This window comes from Mesocricetus auratus, unplaced genomic scaffold, assembly GCF_017639785.1.
Source record: "Mesocricetus auratus isolate SY011 unplaced genomic scaffold, BCM_Maur_2.0 Super-Scaffold_100021, whole genome shotgun sequence".
NCBI classification, from domain to species: Eukaryota; Metazoa; Chordata; class Mammalia; order Rodentia; family Cricetidae; genus Mesocricetus; species Mesocricetus auratus.
The window spans coordinates 10,460,053-10,479,545 of NW_024429202.1; the positions used below are offsets into that span (position 1 = coordinate 10,460,053).

Sequence of the window (19,493 nt, forward strand, 5' to 3'; positions counted from 1 at the left end):
GTTCCCTCCAACTACGCTCTTCTCCCTTGGACTTTGTGAAGTCCTTGGCAACGATCTGTCTTAATAATTCTTTCTCTGTTACCAGACTCTGGGGAAAGGAGGGCTTTAGGCTCGGGCTGGAGCCTGCCCTATACGGTGATCAGTCTTAGTTTATCTTATATATTCTTTATGCCTTTAAGTGGCCCATGTGCTTGTGATTTTTGAATACGTAACTTGAACCCAGAGTCACGGGACTCTGAGCTGCTCTTTGACATTTCGTGCTGTATAGGTTTCTCAAAGTGATATCAAAATCTACCTCTTAATCCGTGTTCTTCCATCGTCTAAAGCTGGCCTCACAGTATCCATTCCCATTCCACCAGCCTTGATTATCCCTTCCCCCCACTAGTCAGGTCCAAGACATTGACAAGATGTCAGTATGCCATTATTCCCTCCTAAACAACTCTAGCTTCAGCACTTCTCTCCATGACCCCCGCAACCATCACTCACCAACCCACCATACCCTCTGGCCTAGTCTTCTGCAATGGATTTCTTCAGTCTCTACGCTTGCAGTCTCGTCTCTCCTCCATATGGTACTCCAAGAGGGGCAGGCATCCCTCAAGTTCCAGGCAGCTACTAAAAAGTCGGTCTGCTTTATATTATTTTGCGGGCTGTGAGCAACCAGCTGCTATTCAATTTCAATTTGATTATCAAATGCTCTTAAGAGCCTGTTGAGACGCATCCCAGCTAAGCTAAAGTAGGCAATGGAATTCCTGAACACTTTGCATGGGAAGCCTAGAGGCAAGCCTGTATCACCACTCCCAGTACTGGAAGCTGAGGCTCACTGTTGACTTTCCTGGGGAGGAGGGGTCAGTTTCCATGGTGCAAACAAACTAACACTCCGGTCAGCTAAGGTGGCCTGCAGCACAGAGCTCCTAGGAAAGAGAGTAAGTATTTTAATCTTTGTACTTTTTTTATTAGATAAATCATACTTAACTCAAGTGTATACTGCTGACTGCTTTTTAAACCAAGGCACATCTACCTGAAGGATTGGATTTCATATACACTTGATCATATTCATAGATTCATGCAAAGGAAGTTTGCTAAATTTCAGTAGTTATAGATGAGTTAGTGAACCCAGGTCAATTCCTATCTCAAAATACTGGGTATGTTTAGAGCCTCCGATTGAGTGGGTTTTCGAATTTTAGAGTTAGGAAACCATTGCCACCAGTCTGATTTTCAAGGAGTTCACCACCCCCAAATGAAACCCTGTACTCTCCCAGTACTAATTGCTCACACCTACCCCCAACTGGTCCTAGGCAACTGTTGGTCTACATTTGACTCCATTGTTTTGCCTATACCGTGGGTGTCATGCACATGGAAGCATGTAACACGAGGTGGCCTTCTCTGACTTCTTTCGCTTAGCATGTTTCATGATTCATCTATAAAACATCTATCACTCTCCATTCATTTCGTGTGTGTGTGAATATGTGTGTGGCAGACAGAGGTCAACCTTGTGTCCTGTTCCCCAGGAGCCACGCTCCTTGCTTTTTGAGACAGGGTGCCATTGGCCTGTAGCTCACCAAGTAGGTTAGCCTGGTTGGCAAGTGAGCCACAGAGATCTGCCTGTCTCCCTGTCTCCAGGTAGAATTAGAAGTGTGCTTGCACAGGGATGGAGGGTGGACATGGAGGGACTAGGAACTGGGTGGGATTGGCATGCATGGTGTGAAGTCCCAAAGAATCAGTTTTAAAAAAGAATCGAAGTGTGTTCCCCTGCCACATCTAATGGGGATTGAGCTGGGATTCTCACACCTACATGGCAAATACTTTACATGGCAAATACTTTACCAACTGAGCTATCTTTCTGTCCTACTTCATTCTTTCCTATTGTCAAATACTATTCTACGACCTGGGTATTATATTTTTGTTTTGTTATCTGTTGGTTATTATCTAGGATGTTCTCACTTTTTGCCCATTATGACTCTTCATGAACATCCACGTCCACATTTTTATAGCTATATTTTCCCTTCTTTTTGATAGATACTCCATTTAAAGACTCACTGTGAAGTTGTAACAGTCGAGATTGCAGGAATACCAGCACAAAAGAGAACAGGATAGCAAGTCTGGAATATATATAACCATATGCTCAAGTTCATTGCTTTTCACAGTTGTTTATATGTGGGTATATATAACGTACAGATAGATAAAATATGTTCACAATGGACCACAGATACAAATGAAAGATTGAAAAATGTTAAAACAGGATAAGGAGAATTGCCTATGGCCATCTAGCAGTCTCAGCACCATTTGCTAAAAGCCTCCTCGTTCCCCACTAAACTGCCTGCCCTGTGTGCTGAAGTCAGGAAGTCAGGGTCCTCTCACCCTAGCCCTTTTGAGATTGTTCTGCCTATTCTGATATTGTTGGGTTTTTTAATGCTTTTTTGTGTTTCTCCTTTTTCTTTTTGCATTTCTATATTATTTTTCTGGCGGCAGGGGATCTGCTTTTCAATGGTCTGGAAAGGAAATATTGCTGCTCATGCAAACTTCTCCTGTCTTTGACCTCCTCCACAGGATGTTGTGCAAGCTCTTTGGTGTGGATCTCAGATGTGGAACAGATGGGGGTCGTTGAAGCTTAGAGACTTGTACAGAAGTCAAGCAAAAAGACTTTCACACACTGACTGTAAAAGATGTTTTTCTGCTTAGTAATACCTGAAGATGAGATATATGAATGTTCATTTATTGCTGATCAGAAACTCTAGAGTAAAGGTTTTCTGTTAAATCAAACATTTACTTTTAAATCTTAGTTTATTTTGTATGTGTGCATGTTTGTGTATTTGCACACATATGTGTGGAAGCATAGGTCAACTCTGGACATCTTCATTTGTTCTATACATAATTGTTTTTGATTTTTTGAGACAGGGTTTCTCTGCATTGCTTTGGAGCCTGTACTCTGTAGATCAGTCTGGCCTCAGACTCACAGAGGTCCGCCTGCCTCTGCCTCCCGAGTGCTGGGATTAAAGATGGGCACCACCGACACCCGACCCTCTACATAATTCTTTTGAGACAGTGTCTCTCACTGAACTTCTAGTCATCTATTCTGCTAAATTGGTTGGCCAGTGGTCTCCAGAGACCTGCCTGACTCCAGCCCCCCAGCTTGAGATCACAGTCACCAGTTGCATTAGGCTTCCTTTTACATGGGTTCTGGGGACCTGAACTCGGGTCCTCATGTTTGTACAGAAAGCCTTTCAGCCACAGAGCCACTTGCCCTGGTAAGTCAAATTTAAAGTGAGATGTATAGGTTTGGGGGATGACTCAGCAGGTGCAGGTTAAATGCTTGACACCTATGTAAACGCTAGGTGTCACTCTATTGTAATCCCAGTTCTCAGGAGGCAAAAACAGGAGCCCCCAGGGAAAGCTGGCTAGCCAGACTAGCTAAATCAGTGAGCTACGGTTTCAAGTGAAACACGTTTCCTGGATATGTATAAGGTGGAAGAAGACGCTCAACCTCTGGTCTCCACATGTGCTCTCATACACATGCATGCACACCCCCACCACATAATGCATCTACACACATGCAAGCATGTGTCCCCACACATGCCAAAAAAGGTGAAATGCCAAAAAAAAGGTGACATGCTGTGTATGTCTTCTTCTCTGTTATTCAGCAAAGCAGATGCAGAATACCTGCTTCTTGCCACACAGTTAACCCTTGTAACATTTAGTCTTCCTGCCCGCTGTCTGGTTCCTGTTTCTGCTTTCTGCCCCCAAATAACACACAAGACACTATATTAATTATGAAGCTGTTGGCTGTTTGCTTGGTTTCTTATCTGCTAGCTCTGACTTGATTATTAACCCATAATTACTAATATATATATTTTTATAAGGACTTATCTTTCTGAGAACGCCAGACTTGCGTTCTCTTCTCCAGGGATCACATGGTGACCAGTCTCTTCACTACATTTCCCAGAATCCTCCTAGACTCCTAGCCCCACCTATTCTGCTTCCCTATTGGCCAACAGTGCTTTATTGACAGATACACAGGACATCCCCCATCAAGCCCTTGTCTTGTATAATCAGAGACTCTGCTGGCTTGGGTCAAGGTCAAGGGTCTTCGTTCCCAACACTCCACTGGTGATACTAAGTGACTAAGTGACTAAGCACCCCCTCTAATGGGAGCCACCATCCCCTTCTTGCTGTGTCAGGCAGGTCTCCAACCTTGCTCCCTGCCCTCTGCTCCCTGCTTTCCATCCAGAGAGAAGCTGCTGTAGTCAGGTGAGTGGTTAAGCCTACTGTGGGGGCTCATCACACATGCAGACTTCCAGGCATTTTCTACTGCCGTATGAGTCAGAAACACCAGCAGTTTTCCTAAGTGGTCTATGCAGACAGAAGTTGGCCATTTGTGATCTTTAGGCCAAATCCCATTAATGTTTGAAGACTTACAGTCACCTAAGACATCGGGCTTCGTAGGCTGGCTCTAGGAGACTCTGATGTGAGCCTTCACATCTTGACCCCAGTTGACCTTTTCACCCCAGTCACCTGCTTGCCTAGTCCTCAGGTTTCCCCCATCAGGTCCTGCTGCTCGCAGAGGTGAAAAATCCTAAATGTTTCTGAGGGGCACAGTAAAGAAACCAATGATTGGCTACTCTGTGATTAGGGAGAAGGTTTTTTATTGGGGGATAAGAGAGAGAGAGAACAGCTAGAAGCATCTGGAAGAGAGAGTCCCGAGCTGAGAGAAAGAAGCAGACTGGGCGTGGCCAGGGCTTGGGAAGCAGGCATGGCAGAGAATAGAAAGAGTGGGGTGAAAAACCCTGCTGTTCTGAAGAGAGCACTGTGTGTGTGTGTGTGAGCACGGTGTGTGTGTGAGCACGGTGTGTGTGTGAGTGCACTGTGTGTGTGTGTGTGCACTCTGTGTGTGTGTGTGTGTGAGCACAATGTGTGTGTGAGCACGCTGTGTGTATGAGCACAGTGTGTGTGTGAGCACAGTGTGTGTGTGAGCACAGTGTGTGTGTGAGCACAGTGTGTGTGTGAGCACGGTGTGTGTGTGTGAGCACGGTGTGTGTGTGAGCACAGTGTGTGTGTGAGCACAGTGTGTGTGTGAGCACAGTGTGTGTGTGAGCACAATGTGTGTGTGAGCACGCTGTGTGTATGAGCACAGTGTGTGTGTGAGCACAGTGTGTGTGTGAGCACAGTGTGTGTGTGAGCACAGTGTGTGTGTGAGCACGGTGTGTGTGTGTGAGCATGGTGTGTGTGTGTGTGTGAGCACGGTGTGTGTGTGTGTGTGCGCACGCCTGTCTGTGTCAGGAACAGTCTTGGGAGAGAGGTGAGAAAGGCAAGGAGTCTAGCTGGGCTGTGAGCTGTGTGACAAGTACATGTCACATTCAGGCTGAAGGACCCTAAAGGCCACCATGAGCTTTTACACACAACCACACATATATGTCAATGGAGAGCCAGAGGCAAGGGAAATGACTGTTTTGGCAGACTGGAACCAGTTTCACACGTTCCTGAGGAATACTGGCTTTTATCTAACCACCAGAAATTCTGTAGTAAAGGGTAGGCTGAGTCTGGACTCAATTTTGGACCAAGTCAGTGGACTGGCCCTTTGAGGGGGAAATGGGGTACCCTTTGTACCTGATACTAAGCTCTGGCACAGCCTTAAAGGTCTTAGATGAGTTTAAGAGGGACACCAAGTTTGATTGATGAAGTGTGGTTTTATTAGAAGAGGATTATTATTGCCATGGATGACAGACAGGTAGTAAAAGCGGCAGGAATCTGAGATTGGGTCCCAACAAGTGACAGGCAGCATGACAGGGTCTCTGGAGAGAGTCAGAGCCCATGTGGCACAAGTAGGGCCTTTTCTTAATACTGTTCTTAGGATGGAGGACGTTTCACAGCACAAACCAGTAGGCTCTCTCATTCATAGGCAGGAGGCGGAGAAGGGCTGAGGAGCAGGATGTGTGTCCACCATTGATGTAAACTCACGGCCTGGGGTGAAAGATCCAGACGTCTGAAAATCTGTTAGCTAGGGACTCACAGACATCGTCTCAGTTGGGAGCTTGGAGGTATCTGCCAAGGATGCTTCTACAAATTATTGTGGCCTGGATTTTGACATCACACCCTTACATAACCCGTCAGTGGTCCAAGTGCTGGTAGCTCAACACTGGTCAGCTGTTAAACTGAAATTGCCAACCCCTGGGAAGAATGTGGTCTCTGGAGGACCTTGTAGCTCTGGGGCCGAAAGGAGCCTAACCATCTCAGTGACCAGCTGCTTCCTCCTCACGCCTGAGTGCTGGATCAAGTAGAATACACATCCACCACAGGCACATTGAGAAAAGGGTAGAATGGGAATCCTCCCACTGGCTATACAAGCAGCTTTTAAGTTCCTATGAACTAGCCTCCCTTTGGTCCCTCTGTGTAAAAGTGATTTGCTGTCTTATCCTTTGTGGAAAAAAGTTGTTTAGCCCTGGTCTACACATTGACATTGGCAGCTCTTACCCTTTTAGAAGCAGGATCCTCCACTGCTACCAAAATAACCCTCATTCATGTCTTCTGGATCCAACCTTAGGGCTCTGACAGGACAGCTCAGTTTACTTCCCAGTGGTAGTGACTGGCTCATTTTAATTGTGTTTACTTTTCTGGGGTTGTTCTTACATTTCACTAAGCATCAGATACCACACCAGGATCCTCGGTCCCTTTCCCAGAGTTGCAGGTTCAGTAGGTAGATATTGAGCCCAATAATTTGCATTTCTAATGAACCTCTGGAGCTGCCGGTAACGACAGTTCGGAAGGTAGACGGCTCTCTCTCCAGTTCTCAGCAATCGGGAGATCTAGGGCATTGCATCCCCACTGGGCGTAAGTTCAAGCAACTGTCTCCTGTCTCTACTCCACATGAGCTCTGGATAGAGTAGGAAGTCCCCCTGGAAGCTGGGTGGAGGGCGCACTGCAAAGTGCCAGTCTGTTACTTCAGAGATAATTCTGGGTATAGTGGGGTCCATTCGTAGTTTGGGGGTTGCAGAATGGTGGGTGCTATCCACAGTTGCTGAGAGTTAGGCACCCGCACAACAGAACACACACACACACACACACACACACACACACACACACAAGTTTAGATGCAAATCTACAAGACAGAAAGCAAGTCACTGATGCAGAAACCAAGCAGGCCCTTGCTAGGGGAGAAGGGATGCACGGACTCTCCTAAATGGCCTATATCTCAGGCAGGTTCTGTCATGGAACTGTCAAAAATGGCTGACATGACAAAGCTTCACCAGGCCGTGGCGGCGGGGGACTGCAATTCAGTGAAGAAGATTTTGAAGAAAGGTCTCTGCGACCCAAACTACAAGGATGTAGACTGGAATGACAGGACACCACTTCACTGGGCTGCCATCAGAGGTCAGTAGACAAAGCCGCTATGGCCCTTTCCTCCTAGTCTACCTTCATGAGGCTATCAGTCTGTGTCAGACTGGAAGGGACAGTTCTTTATTTCTAGATGGAAAATTTCAGCCCTCCCATTTACCCTTACCAGCAATAGCACCTGGACCGTATTATTTAATGTTTTGGACACTCATTCTTCTATATAATAGGGGCAGTATGCTGCAGAGGCAAAGGGATCTCTGAGTTCAAGGCCAGCCTGGTCTATAGAGTGAGTTACATGAGATCCAGGGCTACACAGAAAAATCCTGTCTCAAACAAACAAACTAAACCAATACAACAGCAAAATGCCCCCAAACCAAGAAAACAAATAAAACACCCTGAAAGAAAAAAAAAACATAAAACCATAGCCAAATAAAAGCACAAACTGTGGAGTCCCTTATATGCTGGTCAACTACTCCTGAACAGAGGCCTGTCCTAGAGTGGTTGATATACCCTTTGTGGCGCTTTTGGAGGAAGGAGATTTTTCTCTGTCCCAGCAGGTGTAAGTGACAGTTGTTAACTTACCATAAGTCTCAGTGTCTTGATCACCAAGCAGTAACAGGTAAGTGTTCCATCTCATGGAGTGAACTTTAAGCCAAATCAGATGTTGTTTGCTTACTCCCAGAAGCTTTGTGTTACTGTTGCCTTAGCATATCTTTCAGATAAGACACCATTGTAGATAAAGGGTTTGTGGTGGGCTTGGTGTTCACATTTCTCTATTGAGATCACAAAGAGTACCTAAGACACTAGAACATCAGGGTGAAAGCTCTGTGTAGGCATTGGCTCAACAATTCCATATTCAATGAGTTTTTCTAGGTGTTGTTTTCAGCAAAGGGGCTTTGCTGGCAGTTTGTGCAACCTATAGTCTCGGTAACAACTTGGATTGTTTGGGGAATTCCTTGTGGGGCCCCTTTGAGCAACAACTCAATTAGGTTAACCTAATACGGGTACTGGAAGCTTTGTTTGGTGACAAGAGATGGTCAATTCAAACTTTGGGACCCCCCTCCATTATTTGACAATTTCATTTAGATCGCCTTCATAGATGTATATATTTTAGGAAGTTTCTACTGTATTAGGTTCTATATGTGATAGCTTGAATGAAATGATCCTATGGGCTCATAGGACATGTCAGTTTTCTGGAACAGGTGTAGCTTTGTTGGAGGAAGTGGGTTACCGAGGGTGGGCTTTGAGGTCTCAGACACTCCAGCCAGGCCTAATGACCGGATCATTTCCTGCTGTGTGTGGATCTCAATGCAGAACTCTCAGCTCCTTGTCCAGCACCATGTCTGCTTGCACGAGGCCACACTTCCCATTATGATGATAATGGACTAAACCTCTGAACTGTAAGCCAGACCTAATTAGATGTTTTCTTCTATAAGAGCTGCTGTGGTCATGGTGTCCCTTCACAGCAATGAAATCCAAACTAAACACTGATGCCATACTACCCCTTAAATTCCTCTTAATTTTAGCTGTCTCTCCCTGTATTCCTCCCACAATCCCCTTTCTTCTTCCCCTCTCCCCATTCTAGTCTCCCATATCCATCCGTAACTATATTCTATTTCCCTTTCCTAATGAGATATATCTACCCCCTCAGGTACCTTACTCTATAGCTAACCTCTGTGGTTCTATGGATTGTAGCTCAGTGATCACTAACTTCACAACTGATATTCACATATAAGTGAATACATACCACATTCATCTTTGTGAGTCTGGGACATCTCATTCAGGATGATTTTTTTTCCTAGTTCTACCCGTTTGCCTGAAAGTTTCAATCAAGATGTCATATTTTAACAACTGAGTAATATTCCATTGTGTAAATGCACCCCATTCCCTTTATCCATTCTCCTGCCAAGGGACATCTAAGTTGCTTCCAATTTTTGGCTATTTGTGAATGGAATAGAACATTCAAGACCTATTTGGGGGTACAGAATAAGTTCAAAGCCAGTTTTAGCAACTTAACTAGACCCTCTCTCAAAATGAAAATTAAGGAGAGTTCTAAAGACTATAACTCAGTGGTAGAGACCTTGCAGAGAACGTGTGGGACCCTAGCTCCAACCCCAATTTCTACAAAATAAATAATTAAAATAAATCAAGGATCTGTTGCAGCTGTAGAAGCAGTGAGGCTACCAGTGTGTAGTTGGGAAGGACTCGGAGTAAGACCTGGGACAGTAGACAGAAAGGAGGACTATTCTAGAAAGAATGCAGGAAGTTCTTAGTGGTCTCAGGTCTCCATGGAAGGAGGACGGCGAACTGCCTCCCAGAAAGAGGAATGAGAAGGGAGGGGATTGATGATAACAAGGCAGAGGTACCCCAAAGGTCAGACTTCTGCTGCATCTGTACTGTAGAGCCTGCTCCAGGTCTCAGGGCACTGAGGACATTTGTAGTAGGTTTTCCTTTGTGCTACCAACCAGCTCCCAAATCATAATGTGGAGAGCTCTTATTAGTTACAAAAGCTCAGACTTATGCTTTTTCCCACTTGTTCTTATTACTTAATTCAACCTGCTTCTCTTCATCTATGTTTTGCCTCGGGGCTTTTATCTTTCTTTCATTCTGATTGTTCTGGTCCTTGTCTGTCTGCCTGTCCTAGCTATTGGCTATTAAACTTTTTGTTATTAGACCAATCAGGTGCCTTAGGCAGGCAAGGTAAAACAGCAACACATCTTTACGTGATTAAACAAATTCAGCATCAACAAAAGCAACATACTTTTACATAGTTAAATACTCCACAACAGACACTTTTATCTTAACTTCATATTCTTTCTCCATGGTGTATCTAAGGGCAAATGGAGGTGATACATCTCCTGATACAATGTGGAGCCAGACCCTGCTTGGTGACCGATGTGGGCTGGACTGCAGCTCACTTTGCTGCTGAGTCAGGCCATCTGAATGTACTCAAAACTCTCCACGCACTGCACGCTGCCATTGATGCTGCTGACTTCTTTGGAGATACACCTAAGAGGATTGCACAGATCTACGGGCAGAAAGCCTGTGTGGACTTCCTGGAGAAGTGAGTACCGTGTTTTCCCAGCTGTAGAAAGAAGCCTGTAATCAGAGTTTTTGTCAGTTGACCACAATCTCAGGTAAATGAAAATGTAACAAAGAGATCTGATCCAGTGTGTCTCACCCTTCCCAATGCTTCGACCCTTTAACACAGTTCCTCGTGTTGTGGTGACCTCAACCATAAAATTAAATAATTACAGTTATTGCTGCTTCATAACTGTAATTTTGCTGCTGCTATGAACTATAATGTAAATATCTGATATGTGACCCCAAAGGAGCCATCATCTACAGGTTGAGAATCACTGAACCAATAGACTGTTATAATTTTTGACGATTATTTACTTTTATTTTATGTTTATGAGTGCTTTACCTGTATGTATGTACATGTACTATATGAGGCTAAAAGAGGGAGGCCAGAGCTCCTGGAACTGGAGCTACCAACTGCTGTAAGCAGCCATGTGGGCTAGGAACAGAACCTGATTCCTCTACTAAAAAAAAAAAAAAAAGGAAGGAAGGAAGGAAGGAAGAAAGGAAGGAAGAAAAAAGCTATTGCTTTTAACAGAATGAGTCTTCTTTCTAGTCCCTATATTAGGTTTTAAAATAGATTTTAAGATTTTTTTATTAGAATGACAACTTGAGGGTGAAAAGTACATTGATCTATTACTTTAGATTCTACAAAAGTATCTCTAATAAGAGCTGGATGCTGTTTGGGGATGGGACACGGCCTAAGTTTCATGGTCACCCTAAGTTTCTGAAAGGTACCCGAGCTAGCTGTGTGACTCTGTATGAGTTAAACCAGCCACCCGACCCTCGGTTTCCTCATACTTACAGTGCAGCGGGGGTCTCGGAGATGAATCAATCAGTGAGGTACTTGCCACACACACAAGAGGACCTCAGAAGCCACATAAAACTAGTCAAGGTAGCCACGTTGGTAGCTCCAGTGTGAGGTTCAGATACTGAAGGATCCCAGATGGATAACCAGTCAGGTCAGAACTGCAAGGTGTGAGTCCAGTGAGAAATCCTATCTCAAAACTCAAGGAGACACTGCATTGTTTCCTGGACTCCACACATATATGCACACATGTGTACATAAACTAAACACACACACACACACTGCGAGGTAACTGAATTAGACTGCTGGGTTTTGTTTTGCTTTGTTTTTAGTTTCTCTGGGTAGCTTTGTAGACCAGGCTAGCCTCGAACTCACAGAGATCTACCTGCCTCTGCCTCCAGAGTGCTTGGATAGGTGTGTGCCACCACCACCCAGCTTAGACTTCTGTGTTTATAATTAATTTTATTTAAATTAAAAACAATATTATTTTACATGCCAATCCTAGTTCCCTCTCCCTCCCATCCTTCCATTCCCCCATCCCACCATCCCAACCCCCATCCACTCCTCAGGGAGTGTGAGGCCTCCCATGGGGGATCCTCAAAGTCTGTGACATCATTTGGGGTAGGACCTAGGGCCCCCTCATGTATCTAGACTGAGAGAGCATCCGTCCATAGAGAATGGGCTCCCAAAGCCCATTCGTGCACTAGGGATAAATACTGGTTCTACTGCCAGAGGCCCCATAGACTGTCCAAGCACTCCAACTGACATTCACATTCAGGTGGCTTGGTTTGGTCTTATGCTGGTTCCCTAGATGTCAGACTAGGGTTGGTGAGCTCCCACTTGTTCAGGTCAGCTGTTTCTGTGGGTTTCCCCAGCATAGTCTTGAACCCTTTGCTCATCACTCCTCCCTCTCTACAACTGGATCCCAGGAGTTTGGCTCAGTGCTTAGCTGTGAATCTCTGCTTCTGCTTCCATCTGTTTTTAAGACCTGTCTACATTCACATATGATTCCCCTAGCCAACCTAGGACTTGTCAAACATTCATTAATTTATTTTTCTAAGTTAAGCAGTTGGATATAATTAAGTGCTAATTCTGTTGTCAGTAGTTATTGCCTTGAGATGAATGGAAATGAGTATATGATGTAAATCTTAATTTGGGTTCACAAATGATTTTCAGGTGAAAAGGGTGAATAGTCTGATCTGAATGTGGCTGCTTGGAAAGGAAGATGAGAAAACAGAAAACCTAGAAATAATGCCGGTTTATAGTAGAGGACAGTGATGGTGGCCTGTCTATTCTGAGCTTCAGATACAGTTATTGTCAAAATGTTAAACCAGGGCAGGACAGTGGCTTAAGCCTACAATACCAGCTGCTCAAGTCGTTGAGCAGAGGAAAATTGTAAATACAAGTCCTGTCTGAGCTACAGAGTGAGTTCAAGATCAGTCTGGGCAAATTAGTGAGACTCTGTCTCAAACTGAAAAAGTAAAGTAAGAGCTGGGGGATGTGGCTTAGTAGTGGAGTGCTCCCTTAGCCCATGTGAGGCCCTGGGTTTGATCCCTGACACTGCCATCCCCCAAAAGTTAAACCAATAAAACTGTTGTCTGCGATTAGATTGGCAATCCACAGAAGTACCTCAAGAAGACCTTGCCTTAAAAATAGTGTCATCATTTAAAATATCACAAATGAGGAGATGGAGACAGGCAAGCTTGAAGTCCTGTTCACAAACTCTTCTCCCCAGTTCTGGGTGTCATCTAGGTGTCACACTCGGGACCTCTGTGTACCATGGCCCTGAGCACCAGCAGACACTCTCCATTGAGTTTTCTGCAGATTCTAATAGCATCCTATGTGACATGGCTCCCTTTATCTTACTGCTTCCCAGGTTCTCACACGGGTATCTGAATCTGAAACCTCTTGTCGTTCAAGGTTTTTCTTTCCCAACTATTGTTGGTTGTTTTTCACCTTTTTGGCTTTTTTGGAGCCCCGCTACTACCCAGCTCCCAAATAAATCACATATGGAATCCTATTCTTACTTATGAATGCCCAGCCTTAGCTTGGCTTGTTTCTTGCCAGCTTTTCTTAAATCATCCCTTCTATGTTTTGCCTCTGGGCTCTTATTTGTCTCTATTCCATATACCTTCTTTCCTTCTTACTCCGTGGCTGGCTGTGCAGCTGGGTGGCTGACTGCCAATGTCTTTCACTCCTTCCCCTTTCTTACTCCTTCTAGATCTCTCTTTTAACTCTTCTATTTATTCTCTCTGCCCGCCAGCCCCACCTATCCTTTCTCCTGCCTTGCTATTGGCCGGTCGGCGCTTTATTAGATCAATCAGGTGTTTTAGACAGGCAAAGTAACACAGTTTCACAGAGTTAAACAAATGCAACATAAAAGAATGCAACACATCTTTGCATCATTAAAACAAATGATTCACAGCATAAACAAATGTAACACATCTAAAAATAATATTCCACAACACCCAACCTATCACCCGTGTGCAGGAAGACTACTTTCCCTGCTATCTGGATACCATGGTAACCCATTCCTTCCTTGCCTCTATTCATAACTTTTAGACCCTTTGCTATCTGTACCTTATGACCTAGCATCACCAGTTGTGGATAAATCTCTTGTATAAATTCGGTTTCAACACCAGATCTACAAAGTGAGGACATGACTCCTCCAAGGGATGGTTTAAGAGAAGGATTTTATTGTAGGTAAGAGGGAGAGGACAGACAGAGGCATGCCAGTGCAAGGAGAGAACATGGCAGAGAAACATGGCCAGTCAGATGGACTGGGCCATGAGAGGAAAGCAAGAGAGGAAGAGAAGACAGAGAGACAGACAGACAGTAAAAAGGAGAGAGAGCCAAGAGCGAGCCAAGAATAGCATGGCTGAAATTGCAGGGTTATATAGGGACAAAAAGCTGGGCGAAAGGATGTCCTGAGCTGGAGAAGTTTAGGGTAGGAGGTGGGATGAGAAGAGCTGGGATGCTCCAGTATGCCAGCATGGACTTTGTAGCAGGTATTTGTAATGCCGAGAGAGCCTGGAGGCCAGCATGGGCGTTGGTATGCTAATAGGCACCGCAGTTAGCCATTTGTCCCAGTCTCTTTTGGACCTGACATTTCTATATTCTCTACTCCTGGACTTGACAGACTACAGAAAGGCCCAGAAATAAGTAGATGAATACTGGCAGGGGACTAGAGATGTCTACTTGTTAACTCTTCTGATCCTTGGTAAACCCTAGTACCTCCACACAAAAACTGTCTCTCAGAGGACACGCTATCTACCAGAAGTCATGAAGGAGCAGGCTTTTCAACACCCTCCCTGCACCCATACTTCCAGTTCTTACAAATCCCCACATCTGTTCACCCTTGCCTTCCCATCATTTCTGTGTCATGACGTTCCTCCATCTCCAACAGTGGCTCTCACCCTTCCTAATGCTGCATCCCTTTAATGCAGTTCCTTATGTTGTTGTGACCCCCCCAACCATAAAATTGTTTTCTTGCTGGGCAATGGTGGTGCATACCTTTAATCTTGCCCCTTGGGAGGCAGAGGCGAATTACAGGACAGCCAGGACTGTTACACAGAGAAACTTCATCTCAGAAAACAAACAAAAAAATTTCGTTATTACTTCATAACTGTAATTTTGCTACTGTTAAGAATTGAAATGTAAATATCTGTGTTTCCTGATGGTCTTAGACAACCCCTGTGAAGGGTTGTTTGACCCCTAAAGGGGTCACAACCCACAGGTTGAAAACCACTGATCTAGAATCTTCTTCATCTCTTCTACAGGAAAGCCCTGTGTTATTTCTTCGCTTAGTCTTCACTTTCTCCTGTATCGTTAGCTGTTTCTATTCACTGCCTCCTCACTTCTTTTTGGTCTGTGAACACGGTCAAGTAGACCATATTAAACAAATGAACAGAGTTAGAGGTCCCTCCCGCTGGTCTCTTCTACCCCAGCCTCCTAAACTGCATGGGAGTTAATTTACAGAACTGGTTCTCCTTGCTCACCTCTCATTCACCTTTTGCAAGTCTTCCCCATCTGAAATGTGCTGACAGAAATGTGCTGACACATTTCTCCTACAAATAATCACAGAGTTCCTGCTACTGACACGATGATCCCTTCTCCATTCACAGTTAATTTTTTATGTATTTCTCTTCTTCCTCCCTCTCTCCTCTTAGTTTCCTTTTCTCCTTCCCCCATGCTTTTCTCCCTTCCTTCCTTCCTTCCTTCCTTCCTTCCTTCCTTCCTTCCTTCCTTCCTTCCTTCCTTCCTTCCTTCCTTTTTTGATCAGGGCCTTGCTCTATAACCCAGCTAGGTCTCCCAAGAGCTAGGATTACAGCCAGGTGCCATCATGCCCCTTTCCTCAGTATGTACCCTAATGTGCCTTTCACATGGTAGAATTCCAGAGTCTTGTCCTTAGCTTTCTATGGATTATTTTTTTCTGAGCCATACTGGCCCCTCCTCAGTGACCGGATGTGTATGGCATTTGGCCCAGCATGACTAAAATGGAGTGGGCAGTACCAGGGAAATTGGGCAGGCAAGGCTGCGCAGATGAAAACAAATGTCAACTGCATCAAGTGTGAATCACGTGGACTTACCATTTCCCACCAGGAACTTACTCCCCTTCTGCTGTCCGAGGAGTCAGAGGAAATAACTCTGGATGAAGATCTGGCCGAGGGAGGAGAGGGAGAACCTGATGGTCTGGGTGTAGCTACCACGTTGGAAATGTGCATAAGTCAAGCGTGAATGAGAAGAGATGGAGGGAGTACAGAGGGATGAATGACCTATCTGACTGGGTGTTCACAGCCAGGAGACTTGCAGGCTAAAGTGGGTGGATGAGGAGCATAGTTGGGCAAGAAGCCAGTGCTGAACTCATCATGGGATTGATGAGCTGAAACAGGTGGGCTAGCAAAGTTGCTCACACAATAGACGATGTTGCAGTGGGCATCCTGTAGTGGGATTAGAGACTTGGTCACTCTGGACAAGACCACTGGCTTTCTTCACAGCTCACATTGTGAGGAGGTGTACTCCTAGGCTATTTTCGTTTAATTTACATGTACATACAATGTATGCAATTATCATATTCTTCTTGCACTTCCAATCAGCTTGATTGATTGGTTGATTGATTGATTGATTGATTGATTGAGATCAGGGTTTCACTCACTATACAGGAGAGGCTGGCCTTGAACCTGTAGCAATCCTCCTAACTCATTGTCCTGGGTGCTGGAACTGCACAGGTGCCAGGCTATACTGTAAATTTTTGAACAACGAGCACGGGTTGCTTTCATAGGCAGGAAAAATAGAATTTAAAGGAACAGCTTCCCAATAACATGAAGACTGCTCTGGAAGTATGAGCACTTTAACAATGAGCAGCCCCTCCTTCCAGCCATCTTTGAGTTGGAGATTAACCACATACATCCAGGCCATAGCAGCCTTCCCATCTTCAGGTAGTTCCTCTGAGATCTGAGACCTTCTGAACTTTAGAAGCACATTTTAGGATCTAAAGCGTGCACTTGGACATGTGTGAACTTGACCTCCTTCCTTCTCAGTTAGACAGTGAATGTCTGCGCTGGGTAGTGCCCAGGAAGCAAGGTCAGTCAGTGCCAATGCTGGCCAGGTTCCTTTCCCACACTGACAGGTGGTTCTCTTTGCAGGGCAGAACTGGAATGCCGGGACCACCGCCAGAGAGGGCTGTTGGTTGATGAACGGGACCCAGATTGGGACCTCAAGAAAAGGGAGCTAGAGCTGTCTCTTCCTGACCCGGATCGAAACACCAACAAAAAGACTAAGAGAATCCAAGGCTCCACAAAGCTCAGCCATTCCAAGGCCTGGAGGGTATGAGAAGGCGGAGCCCACTGATCAAGTGCACCCAGGACCTAGCTGGAAGCCAGAGGGGTTGTTGGGTGCCCTTGTCTTCACAGGATTTGACTCAACCACCTTTACCCAGGCTTCTTCAGAAAGTCACAGCAAACCGTTCAGCTGGAAAGTCTTGCCACAGTGTTCTCCATCAGAGCCAGTGTCTCTTTGCTAAAACCTGAAAGCGAGACAGCCAACAGCTGCTTGTGCTTTGTTTCTGGTGACTTGCAGTGTCAGCACCGTTTCTCACCCACATCCTTAAAGAATGTTCCAGATCAAAGAAAGAGCTCTTCCAAAGAAATTGATTAGTCTGAGGCAAAAAAAAAATGAAATAAAAGGCAAAACAAAAACAAAACTCTAGAAACTTCCCAATATGATTGATACAATCTATTATATAATGTATATTATTATATACATTATAATTATTATATATGTTATAAATACATATGTATTATATTCAAAAAGACTAAGCAAATGCTCTCCCAGTGTTCAGCTTTTTTCTTTTCTTTTCTTTTCTTTTCTTTTCTTCTCTTTTCTTGTGAGAGCCCTCACTCCTAGCTTTGGCAATTTTACCCATAATCATGTCCACCTAGGAGCAATGGCGTGGGCAATGTACCCACTCAGTGAGCAACAACTGGAAAGCCTGGCATGAAGGGAATCTGCCTCGCCTCACGTAGCATCTGCAGAAGATGATGACATGTGGGCTTTCTGGTCTAGATTTTCAATTGTAGATTTTGCAGGATCTACAGATCAGTTATTTCCAAGGAAAGTATAGCATCTATTGAAGCTTTGCAGACAGTACAAGAAAAAGTTAAATGCCTTGTTAACTACTCTTAATATTGATTTGCTGATATGTCAGGTGTTTTAATGCTAAGTAAAACATACTATGAAAATTAGTTTTCCTACTTTCTATTTATCTGTTTTTAAGTATGAGTAGATTCTGTAGGTCTTTTTGCATTTATATATCACGTTGATTTGGGGGGTCACGTGCACATGCCACATTGTGTGTGTATCTGTGAGTATGTGTACATGCTCTTGAGTGCCAGAGAATAACTTGTGGGAGTCAGTTGTCTCTTTTGATCATCTGGGTCCTGGGAATCAAACTCAGTGGTCAGGCTTGGTGACCAGGACCCTTACCCACTGAGTCACCTTGCCAGCTCCGCCTTACTTTTTAAAGCTTATGTCTGCTAGAATGTTTAAGCACCCTATGTGACTTGCATTTAATTTCTGTTGGCACTGCTGTAGAATTCAGACATTTGCAGCCTCCCGTAGGAGATAATGCTGGTGTATTTTGCACTATTCCCAGGGCATTCGCGCTGCTTCCTGCTCCTGCCTCCCTGCCTCCTCTCCACCATTACGGACTCTATCTGTTACTATGAGCCTAAGTAAATTTGTCCTTCTATAAGTTGCCTTGGTCATGGTGTTCTATCCCAACAATAGAAAAGTAGCTAATACAAATGTCTTATCTGTAGTGATTTGTGGTAACAGTCCTAGAAAACTAATTCAAAAGCCTTTTGAGAGCAGCACTGATCACAGAGTGTGGTATTCTCTGGTTGTTCATCACCATGTTAGAGAGTGTATTAGAAAGATATAGAAAATACTTTCCAAATGGAGCCATTTGGGTCCTGTGGCTCTGAAGGGAAGAAATGAAGACTGTAACACACTTTCTTAGCAGGGTCTCACGTCCTGATTGCAGGGGCACTGTGATCAGTTGTGACCTTCCTCAACTTGTCTTTGTCTCCACTGGGGGCTACCATCACGTAAGCTCTTCTTTTTGTTTTTGTATCTAGTTTTAAATTATTTTACTTACTTTGAGTGAGTGAGTGAGTGTGTGTGTGTGTGTGTGTGTGTGTGTGTGTGTGTGTTAGGGTTTTTAATGATGTGAAGAGACACCATGGCCATGGCAGCTCTTATAAAGGAAAAACTTTAGCTGGGGCTAGCTCACAGTTCACAGGCTTTCTCCATTATCATCATGCAGGGTGGCATGAAGGCAGACATTGTGCTGGAGAAGGAGCTGAGAGTTCTACATCTGATTCAAAGCCAGGAGGGAGAGGCTGAGACATATTTCCTCCTACAATACCACACCCACTCCAACAAGTCCACACCTCCTAATAATGCCACTCCCTATAGGCCAAGCATTCAAACACATGAGTCTATGGGGGCCATACCTATTCACACCACCACAGTGTGCATGTAGAAATGTGGACAGTCATGTCACTCTGTATGGAGATCAGAGGACAGCTTGAGGGATACTGTTCTCTCATTCTAATCATGTGGGTCCCTGGGATAGAGCTCAGCTTGGTGGCAGCTGCTTTAACCCAATGAGCCATCTCACTGACCCCTTGAATTGCCTCTTGCCTCTATAAATCCCATTCTTCTTGAGGGCCATCTGCCTCCATCAGAAAGTTGTTCAGGGTACCAAGCCCATTCG

The 19,493-nt window shown here is 44.7% G+C and overlaps 1 protein-coding gene across 2 annotated transcripts; it reads left to right on the forward strand.

Annotated features, from left to right (window-relative positions):
* Positions 1-869: 869 nt before the first annotated feature.
* On the forward strand, positions 870-18,467 carry Ankrd66 (ankyrin repeat domain 66). Of its 2 annotated transcripts, none has more exons than XM_040729497.1 (4): positions 870-923; positions 7,188-7,362; positions 10,162-10,390; positions 16,861-18,467. In XM_040729497.1, the coding sequence occupies exons 2-4, from the start codon at positions 7,200-7,202 to the stop codon at positions 17,045-17,047; spliced, it is 579 nt and encodes a 192-aa protein (XP_040585431.1). In that variant the 5' UTR covers positions 870-923; positions 7,188-7,199; the 3' UTR covers positions 17,048-18,467. The 2 variants fall into 2 exon arrangements, with proteins under 2 accessions (XP_040585431.1, XP_040585430.1); XM_040729496.1 differs by lacking the exon at positions 870-923 and adding an exon at positions 2,905-3,245.
* Positions 18,468-19,493: the final 1,026 nt, after the last annotated feature.